Below are 11476 nucleotides of genomic sequence, written 5' to 3'. Positions count from 1 at the left end.
ACCCTAAGTGCTTGATCGAAAAACATGATCACCATGTAAGAAACCAAAACAATAACGAACCCAAATAAAAATCACCCATCTCAAACTAAACCCCTCCAACAACGCGCAACTCAACCACCCGTTAAATCATGCAAATCAAACATATAGGCTATGTTTGGTTGGAAGCTTTTTAAGATAAGAAAACCATCGTAAAACCCAAATACCCTATCGGTCAACCGTAAAACCACCATCAACTAGAATACCACAAAGAGACCACTCCGAAAAATCATATAAATAAAAGCTGATAAAGACACTAAGGCATCCAGAGAAACATGAAAACCAAGTGCATCATCTAAGGCCAGCAACAACGTCGACTCTAGTCGAACAGAGAATGACAACATGAGAGATGGAGTGAACGAAAACACGAGCAAAAGAAAGGATCAGAGAGGGAAGGAACGAGAAAGGGGAGTATAAAAACATCGGTGGGGATCTAGAGACGAGAAGAAATACGACAGGAGAAAGTTGAGATGGAGGCTAAAACCATCAAAATTTTGGTAGGAAGAAGCCGCTGGTTAAAGTCCCTATCTTCAAACCAGCTAGTAAAAAAAAACGAGACAGAAGAAAACACACTGAACCATCACCACCAACACTGAACCATCATCACCAACATCGAACACGAAAACCATGGTAGAATACACAGGTATTCGCTTCCTGTGAAAGCAGCGGACAAAAAGAGATCGGGCAGAAAAAATCTAGCGGGAACGTGCCACTCGAACCAAAAACCCCACGACCGATAAACGTCGAATATCCACTGTCACACCGCACCTATAAGATACCTAAATGAAGGGTACTATGGAGAATCACTGCACCCACCGCCTGGAACCGTCGTTGAGGAGGAACGGGGCAACCGGAGAAAGAATAAAATCGTCAGTCAAGGGGAAGGAGAAGAAATGAGCAAGTAGTATTAAAAAAAACAATTTTAATGATAAGGCTATTTCATCACTAACACCACCAAAACTGTCACTAGGTCAAGTTAGTGATCAATATTGGTTAATCACTTATTGTCACTATAGACCCGTCACAAAACATTTTCAGAGGCCAAAATACTAAAATTTGTCACAATGGTGACCATTTGTTATGTCACTAATATCATATAGTGACAAATATTTAGTGACGAATTCTTTAATGTAAATAGATTATTAGTAACCAAATAATAATAAATTGTCACTAAAACATTACCAGGAATGACATTTTTTAGTGTAGAATGGAAAGTAAAAAGGACAAAGAGAACAAATATTGACGGAGGACCGACTAGTCTGTGCCCGTGGCCAAAATAGTGGCCGAAACAGGAGCTAAACTTGAAGGAGTGGAAAGAAAAAGTTGAATTCGTGGTCAAGCTTGAGAGAGAGCTCTTAGCTATTTTTTTGGAACAACAGAATATATTAAAACTTAGTAAGAAGTTAAGGAAAAATTACAAAGAGTTCAAAGGCGAGTGTAACCACGAAGTCCAATTAAGCGAGGACTTGTGGTACTTCGAGAAAATCCAATTAAAAGAAGACAATACAATGTAATCAAAAACATAATATTTTCTCGTATTATTACTATTACTATATATACTAAAGATGAAAGTTGAATGGTGCATTCTTATTGGTAGGCTACTATTCATCAACAGTGGTCGACCACTATTCACCTTTTTTTTGGATTCCTATTAACCGAGCACTATTCATCTTTTTTTTTATTTTTTTTGCCTATTATGTCTTTATCATTTGGAGAAAGTTCATAGGATAGTATACATGAATACATACACTCGCTATTACACGGTTTAAAATATAATATATTTTCAAAATTGAATGGTGCATTCTTATTGGTCAGCCACTGTTGATCAATAGTGGTCGACCACTATTCACTTTTTTATCGGAATCCTATTGACCGAGCACTATTTATCTTTTTAAATTTTTTTTTTTTTTTGGCCTATTATGTCTTTATCAATTGGAGAAAGTTGATAGGATAGTATACATGAATACATATACTCGCTATTACACGGTTTAAAATATATAATATTTTTTAATTTTTTTTAATTACATCGCTAGCACTTTTCAAGCAGCAGCGCGCGAACCCCATCTTTCTTGTTATGATCATTGAAGATAATGTCGTTCCCGAGATTCCAATTGTGCCAGAGAGTCGATATAGCAACTACATTAACAATAAAACGTTTGTTGCCAGCCGTCGGGAAGACTTAACCCACGCCCATAGATCTTCAATCGTGTCTAGAATAGATCTTAGCTATTTTGTTAGTCGACTATGTAAAAGGAAAGAGACTCATTTTTCTTCTACACAATGTACCAATTATAATTCTATTAAATATTGTGTAATTTAACTGGAACACTTATTATCAAATGGAGATAGTAATTATATATTTGTTAGTTATTAAATATCAATAATTTTCAAGTTATTAGCTCACATTCACAAGTATCATAATCATTTAGTAATAATACGTTAGCAAGGAGTCCATATAACTAATTATTTAAAGCTAGTTTAGATGAGGAAGTGCACTTACTTTGGTAGTGTTGGACCACAAGATTAAAAGATGTAGGTAAGGTGGTTCGTTAATCTGCTCTATACATATATTAAAGACTGAAAATGTAGAGCATAGAATAGCGTAGGAGAGTGAGGTATCATATTTAATCAATTAACTATCCCACCCTACTGCACTTACCACCCGTTTCACCAAACAAATGAACACAAATTTGATTACAGTATCAACATAGTAAAAAACGAGCTCGTACGAGTTCGATTACGTTAGTGACATGGTAAATAACGAGCTTGTTCGAGTTATAATAAAGTATTAGTTGTGTTTTATCGGCCAAGTATATATAATCTTTTTTAATTCTTGATCCATTTCCATTATATGCATACTTTTCATTATATCATTTTTATATCCACCAACATATACAACTTGTTCGAGTTATAATAAAGTATTAGTTGTGTTTTATTGCCCAAGTATATATAATCTTTTTTAATTCTTGATCCATTTCCATTATATGCATACATTTCATTATATATCCACCTACATATACAACATATAAGCTTATTTACAAGCTCTTGAGTTCTACATTACTTTAAAATCAATTGATAAATGATGATCAATTAGTGATAGATGAAGGTTCTCATAAGCTTATATATAAGCGTACATTTCATTCTATAAGATTCCGATGTGGGACTATTATGCATTTTCTTAACCGATTATTTCGAACAAAACCAATTCATCATGATATTAAGCAGCTGGTTGGGAGCGGGTTGAAGTTGCATTAGACCAAGGTTTTAATGTCTGGAATATGATTAAAGCTGTTACATGTCAGGCCCATGGGCCACGAGGTGTGTGCTATACATGTCATAAGTTATAGATCTTGGCCCTCTCTTTTACAACAATCACTTTGTACTCGTATTAAAGTGGAAAGAAACAGGTAACTTTTGTGTGTTCTAAATGTTAGTATATGTTTTACATTGCTGACTTGCTGTCTTTTGTAAACGTTGTATCCTAGGGAAACAATGGTATAGTGAATAATAAATGAACTATATTTTGGCTCATGCGTGTCCGTATAATAAGTGAACGAACGTATTCGTTCACTTATTATACGGACACGCATGAGCCAAAATATATGCTCGTTATACAACATTTTCATGTATTAGAATTAAGCATCACATTTTAACTTTGAATAACCATCACTTTTGCACTTTACTCAAAACAAGTTCTACTAACTTTTTATTAAATAAATAATTATAAGTAATAATGAAAGTACCACCGAGGCATTGCCTGAGTGGTATAAGTTCGGGAATGGATCTGATGTCCAACAAAAAATTGTCATTACAAACGTCTGAATGCACTAAGGTCACTCCCAATGTAATACCCGTGTTGGTCTTCAACCTCGTCGCCCAGGAGGGCGAGGATAGGAATCTCATCACCCTCCGATGCACTGCCCAGAAATATTTCATTTTCCGACATGTTAGAGCACGAGTATTTGTGTACAAATCTAGTCGTCGCTTTTCAAGCGGTAAGTTTTATTTTAATTTCTTTCTTTAAAAATCTATTTATTAATCTATAAATATATCCACATTTAAATCATTTTTACCCACACATTCTTCATTTTATCATATTTTTCTCTCTATTTTCATATATTTTACAACAATATGAGTCAAAATTGCAATCGTAACTATGAGGCGGATGAAATAACGCATTTGCGAATAGTCATAACTATATGGGTGGACTTGACTTAATTAATAATTTGGATCAATTAAGTTAAAGTCAAGAATTAAGTTATGATAGAGTCAAGAATTACTGACCAATACCAAGAGCGCAAAGATAATACATTCCTATAGATCAGCAAGGTACAGCTAAAAGGTTGTGGGATTATTACTTTTTCGACACGCTAGTTTTTCCCGGGGATGTCTTTCGTAAAAGATTTAGTATGAGCAAGTCACTCTTTATCCGCATATGTCAAGGTATAATTAATTACTCTAACGAACTTGCTCTTGATTATTTTACTTATTCTCATCAAAAACGTGATGCTATCGGTTCTCTTGAATTCAATGTTTTTAAAAAATGTACATCGGCTATACGACAATTAGCGTGACTGTAATGCACCGAATTTATTTGACGAATATTTACATATGAGTGAACAAACCTCTTACGATTGTTTGGATATTTTTTGCAAATATGTGTTTGCGTTGTATGCGCTCCTTTATTTGCGAAAAACGATAGCACAAGATGTGCAACGCTTGATGTCTAAACATCAAGAACTACATGATTTTCCGGGGATGATAGAATGCCTCGATTGTAGGCATTGGGGTTGGAAAAATTGTTCCACTGGCAAGGTCATTATACTCGAGGTGAGAAAGGTTACCCGCGTATTACGCGAGAAGTTGTGGTTTCGTACGATTTGTGTATTTGGCAAGCTTTTTTGGACCAGCAGGTTCTAACAACAACTACAATGTACCTAATCTATTTATTTGACGATTTGAAACTAGGTAGAGCTCCATCTTGTAATTTTACGGTTAATGGGTGTACCTTCAACAAAGATTATTATTTGGGCAATGGAATTTACCCCGAATGCGCAATAATTATTAAATCTCTTAGAAGTGTGTTTGACCTAAAGTTCTCGAAATTCAATAAATATCAAGAATCGACAAGAAAAGATATAGAACGAGCATTCGGTGTCTTACAAGGTCGTTTTGCAATCATTAAAAATCTGGCGAACGTTTTGTATCGAAAAAATGTGTCGTATTATGTACAGTTGTGTCATTTTACGTAATATGATAACAGAAAATAACGGGCGTGCAATGTGTCCACTCGATGAAGATTATCGTCCGGTTCGTCGTCCGTCAAGTACAATCCAAGAGAGAGCTAATTTAGAAATTCAAAGGGATTACTAACTACGTGATTCAGGTACACATCACCTACTGCGAGATATGCTTATCAACCACATTTGGAACCTTCCACCTAATTATCGTGTTCGAAACATTTGGGACTATAAAATAATCAAGATGCGGGACATCTCACATTCACGATGACGAAGATAGCGAAGATGAAGAAGTTAAACGACAATCCGATGAGGATCCCGAAGACGATGAATAGTTATATTGTATTTTTTAATTTTAATGTAATGTATTTTATTTTAATTTTTAATGTAATGTTGTTTAGTTTTAATTTTAATGTAATGTTATTTATTTTTAATTATAATGAATGTAGTATTTTGAGGAAATATTTCATGGTTGAGAATTTTTAGTGCTGAATTAGTCTCGCTGAGAAAATATTGATGTGGCGATAATGTGACTCTTAGTCCTTTGGAGGAAGTGTGTGTCATGGTTAGGAGTGGCCTAAATAAAATATGTTTTCCATTCGAAAGGTAATTTGGCTCTTAAACACAACTCTGGTTTGTTTCCCTTCCATACAGTAAGAACACTTAATCAAATTAATATCCTTTACAACTGATAACACATTCTTCTTCAACAAGATAAATATTCTCTTTGACTCATCTGACCATTCTCTTATGCCAAAATTCATTAGAGTCAACATTTTGTAATGCGATAACAATGTTCTTGATGATCTTCGGATGTGTAAGGTAGAACAATGAGTCTTTCTTACCTCAATCTTTAGTCTTTCTCACCTCTTCTTATGATCAGGGAACCATGAGTTAGTTTCACATACCTTAGCAGAGTCGTTATAATATACATCACTATCAAGTATATTTGCATACTTGACATTAAGTCTTATAACATGTTTTGCATCACATAAACCAACTCCTTTTCAATATCAAACTTCAAAAAGACATCTACAATACCAATAATCTTTGACAATATGACATTATCCATTTTGATAAATCCATAATTCCCTTGTGTATAAAATGAGTAGTAGTCTCTAAGTGTCGCAACATGTGATGCAGCACCACAATCGACAATTCAACTCGTGTTATCATGAGCAAGATTAATCATATAATAATCAAAACAAATAAAGAACTCATCAGTGACATGGTTAACTTCAACCTTATCATTAACACTATCACTTTCGTATTTTTTTTTCTCATATGTCTTTCTCGTCTCCTCAACTTTGTGCATACAAACATTGTGCACCTTTTTTTCATGACAATGATAACACTCAACATTAGTAAACTTACATTTGTTGGAGCTGCTAAGGTTATATCCTCTCTTACCATGACCTCTTTTGTTACTTATCCCCTCACTTTTGGAACCAAGATATATAATTGTGAAGAGGTACTCTTAGACTTTTTTCATCTCTTCATTCATAATACGACCCTTAGTCATTTTCAAGGTGATAATACCATCTAGTGCTTATATAGTTGGATAAAGATGTCATAAATGTCTCATAAGAGTCTAGTAATGTATCAAGTCGTCAAAGACCTTGATTCTCATCCCCTAACTTGATAACCATTATGCAAGCTGATTTATAATACTATGGAATGTATTTAGGTGATCTAAAACAAGAGTCCCATCATGATACTTTAAGCTCATCATTTGCTTCATCAAGAACAACTTGTTGTTTCAAGTCTTTAGATCATATAACTGTTCAAGCTTGTTCCATAAGGAATGGAAATGAGCTTCCTCACTAATATGATTTAAGACGTTATCATCAACTCATTGTCGAGTACACCGTCAGACTTGTCTATGCAATACAATCTACTCAACATCAGACTTATTCTCGAATTTATTGGTATTAAGAAAAGACAAATGGTATCCTTCACATAAAGAGATTCAACAATGTTGCTTTGACAAACATGATAATTTAAACCATTTAAATTAATCATCCTTCTTGTATTACTTTGCATAGTTCACACAAGTCAAATCAATTAACCTAAGCTCTGGTATCAATTTGACGGAAAATAAGTTACAAAGGCATAACATAAATGTGGAAATAGACCTTCCTTTGACAATACTTTCTCGACCCGTATGATCCAATGAAGATGCTAATAAATAAGGTACATCAAATGCAAAGTAAATCAAACCCACACAACTAACGAGATAATTAACCACACACAAAAGAAGACGAGACTTTTTATATGGAAAACCTCTCAAGCCTCGTAGGCCATTTAAAACCTACTATTAAAAACTAGAGAGCAATAAGAGAGGTATTCTCTAGATACATTAGAGGCATACAACAAACATCATAATTCATAATCTTAAACTACAATAATCATCGTAAGCTAGTGTACCCGTGGTATAGGTAAACGGCTACCTGCGGATAAAAGAAAATCTTGGCGGGCGGGTCGCGGATTTTAAGGATCCGTGACGGTCGCCCGTGGGTGCTTATCTTTATCCACTCATTTAAACCTAATGAGACTGCTAGAGTTGGGCTCTCATGTGTTTCTTTTTTTTTTTTTCTTTTTGAAAAAAAGTTTTGGGGATAAACTTTTGGTTTTTCAAGGGTTTAAGGTAATAAATAGCTATATATTTTTATTTTTGTTTCAATGTAGACTATATACCTAGAAAAATACTATTATAGGTTATGTACTTTGAAAAAATGTGTTAATGTAAACCAACTTAACTTGCTAACCTGATAAATAAGGTATTTGTTATACATGCTAACGTTGTTAAAAATACACGGTTAGTCCTTGAAGTTTCTTAAAAATTGTATCATCAGTCCTCTTTATCATCGTCGTAATCTTAAAGCACAACAAAAACAGAGAAAAAAAAGATGCTCTTGATGAATTTAACAAAACAAGAAAAAAAGACAGAGACAAAAAAATCAACAACAAAAACAACAATTAAAGCCTTATTTATCTTCATGGATCGAACCCATATCTGGTCCAACAACACACATTTAAACCTTTTTTTCATGTTCTAGCTATTTTAGGCATCAATTTCTTTATGAAAAATGTTCTTAATCAGACGTTCAAGGTTCGTCAATAATAGATACAGCCCAAAACGTCATGAAAACTTCGAATTTGATCAAGAACACGCTGTTGACTTTTGTTGACTATTCAAAGAACACTAGATCTGAGCCAAATTTGTTGTTGAAAATTCCATTTAATGATGAACGAGGCTTCGGTTTAGGTTGTTCAACACGAATCTGAGCTTGTTTTCAGATTAAATCCTTAAATTTGTAAACGCCTAAATTTTAGGTTAAAATGATGAAGAAGTGAACACGTTTGGTATCTGATTCGATTTAACGGACTTTTTAATATCCGTTAATTTTAGGGACTACACGTGCAAAATGAATAAATCACATCGACTGTAAGTGTAATGTTTTCAATTTTAAAAAATGCCATTTAATCAGTTTACCCTAGTCACAATTTATTTACATTTGCACCACAAGTCTAAAATAATATTTATCTGGGATTTGAACAAAAGTTAAAGATATATATACCTACTAGCTTTAACAAAGAAAAAAGGTTGTGTTCACATTCATTCGATATGTTCGTCATTCTCAATTTCACCACTTTCCCACTTTATTTCCCTCGTAGAATTTTTTTTTTTTTTTTTGGGGTAAAGGGTTGTCACCCGGTGAATATTATTAAAATAACGTCAATACATGAATGAGGTCAGTGACTACAAGAGAATGCCCTGTAGTCTAAATACAAACCAAAATTACCAAAACTAACGAAAACAAGCGACAACCAGCAAGGCATAACAACCACCTTGCACAAGAAACAACACCTACAAAACATCAACCAACTTAAGCAATCATCCATGTAGACCGAATACGATTAATGTGTACCGATTTCTTAAACTTCAATGACAACAATTTGAGCCGAACAGTGGAGAAAATAGTTTGAAAAAGTTGCTCCACCGAACGATATTCACCCTTGAATAAACGAGAATTGCGTTCTTGCCAAATGTAGTAAATAGAAGCAGCAAAAGCAATCTTTGCCACCATCACCCTAGCAACGCGTCTATGCGCATAAGGAGAAAGAATAGCCATCCACTCTTTCCAATCCAAAGAAGAGCTAGGCAAATGAAACAACATCATAATCTTCGACCAAAACTGCGAGGAAAAGGTGCACTCAAAAAACAAATGAGATTGGGAATCTTGTTGAAACTTGCAAAGAGAGCATAACAAAGTTACACCTCCTTGCGTACGAAGATCCCATGGCTTTAAGCGATCTTGCGTCATGAGTTTATCTTTGATAAGTAACCACAAAATAAGCGCGTGTCGTGGAATGTTCTGCGAGAACCAAACCATGTGGGACCATCCAACAATAGGAGCACGCTGACGTAAGGAGTCCCACACTAATCGAACAGAGAAGTCCTGCAAGTTACCATCAGGCCCTCTCCATTTAACAACATCCGGGTCACTAATATCAGGTATCGATATATTTGATAACATTGGATATTTGCATCTCCATTCAATCTGCCAGTTCCATGTAGCATCTGATATTAAATCAGCGACGGTAGCATCTTTGTTGTAACCTGCTCGATTAATATCACGCATAGAAACAATAGAAGCAAGAGGACCATAATCACACCATGTATCAAACCACGCAGACGCAGATAAACCATCGCCCACTTTGTGTATAATGAAATCCCTTATAGATTCTCAGATGTTTAAGATTTTTCTCCATCCCCAGCTCGAATCTGTGGCAACATCAACATTCCAAAAATTGTATCGATTTAACCGGTGCGAGTGTATCCATTTAACCCAAAGAGATTGTTTATGGGTGATCAAGCTCCAAGCATGATAAGTCATTAGAGCCACATTCCAAACCTTCAAACTTTTTATATTTAAACCGCCTTCATTCTTCGAAGAACATACCTCTTTCCATTTGACTTTCGCCTTTCCCCGATTCAAAGGACCATTACACCATAAAAAACCACGCATCAGTTTCTCTATCTCTTTTATGATATTATCAGGAAGAATGAAGACAGAAGACCAATACACTTGCATTGATGATAAGATTGAAGTAATAAGTTGAACTCTCCCCGCAAAAGAAAGAAACTTGTTCTTCCAATCATCAATTTTACATTTAACTTTGTCAACTAAGACTTTACAATCTTTAATCATTAACCTAGACGAGACCAACGGGACCCCCAGATATTTTACAGGAAGCACACCCTCATCATAAGGCATCAACTCCAAAATAGCATTATTAACAGACGATCGCACATTACAAAAGAAGGCTGTGCTTTTCTGCACACTAGGAACCAAACCGGAACACACCTTGAACTCCTCCAACGCATCAGAGATAACTTTCGCAGAATCAATACTTCCATGAGAAAAAAGAAATAAATCATTCGCAAAACACACGTTAACAATCTGTTGTTCTTCACACCTCGAATGAAATCTAAATTCTCCTGAATTCAAAATGTTACGCCTAAGGAACAAAGATAAAGTTTCCATAACCAACGTAAAGAGATAAGGGGACATCGGGTCCCCTTGTCTTAGCCCTCTTTTTCCTTTAAAATATCCATGAAGATCACCATTAATATTAATAGAAGAATAAACACTCGTCACACACTTCATGATCCATTTAATCATGGTTCTATGAAAACCAAAGTGATAGAGAATATTTTTTTAAAAACACCAATCAACAGTATCATATGTCTTTTGAATATCAACTTTAAAAGTTCACCTGGGAGTACCTCGTGATAAATGATAATTTTTCATTATTTCTTGAGTAATTAGAATATTATCAGAAATGCGTCTCCCCGGGATAAAGGCTGATTGATTTTCACTCACAATAAAATCAAGATCCACTTTAATTCTATCCGTGATAATCTTACTAATACATTTATAAATGACATTGCAACACGAGATAGGGCGAAAGTCCGTAACCTTGGTCGGCTATTGAACCTTCGGAAGAAGCGCGATCACTGTATGGTTTAGCTCCGTCAACAACTGAGCATTGCCAAAAAAACTCCTTAACAGCCGAGGTAACATCAATGCCAACGATATCCCACGAGTTTTTAAAAAACGTAGAAGTATATCCGTCCGGACCAGGAGATTTACCATCACCAATATCAAATATCGCCAATTTTACCTCATTAT

The 11476-nt window shown here is 34.9% G+C and overlaps 1 protein-coding gene across 1 annotated transcript; it reads right to left on the bottom strand.

Annotated features, from left to right (window-relative positions):
* Positions 1 to 9166: 9166 nt before the first annotated feature.
* On the bottom strand, positions 9167 to 10966 carry LOC139870393 (uncharacterized). Its single transcript, XM_071858206.1, has 2 exons — positions 10219 to 10966; positions 9167 to 9996 (listed from the first exon to the last, which is right to left on the bottom strand). The coding sequence occupies exons 1-2, from the start codon at positions 10964 to 10966 to the stop codon at positions 9167 to 9169; spliced, it is 1578 nt and encodes a 525-aa protein (XP_071714307.1).
* Positions 10967 to 11476: the final 510 nt, after the last annotated feature.

The sequence above is a fragment of the Rutidosis leptorrhynchoides genome, chromosome 10 (assembly GCF_046630445.1).
Source record: "Rutidosis leptorrhynchoides isolate AG116_Rl617_1_P2 chromosome 10, CSIRO_AGI_Rlap_v1, whole genome shotgun sequence".
In the NCBI taxonomy this organism is placed as follows: Eukaryota; Viridiplantae; Streptophyta; class Magnoliopsida; order Asterales; family Asteraceae; genus Rutidosis; species Rutidosis leptorrhynchoides.
The sequence above is the reverse complement of the archived record's forward strand: the minus strand, read 5'-3'. Positions and strand labels throughout refer to the sequence as shown.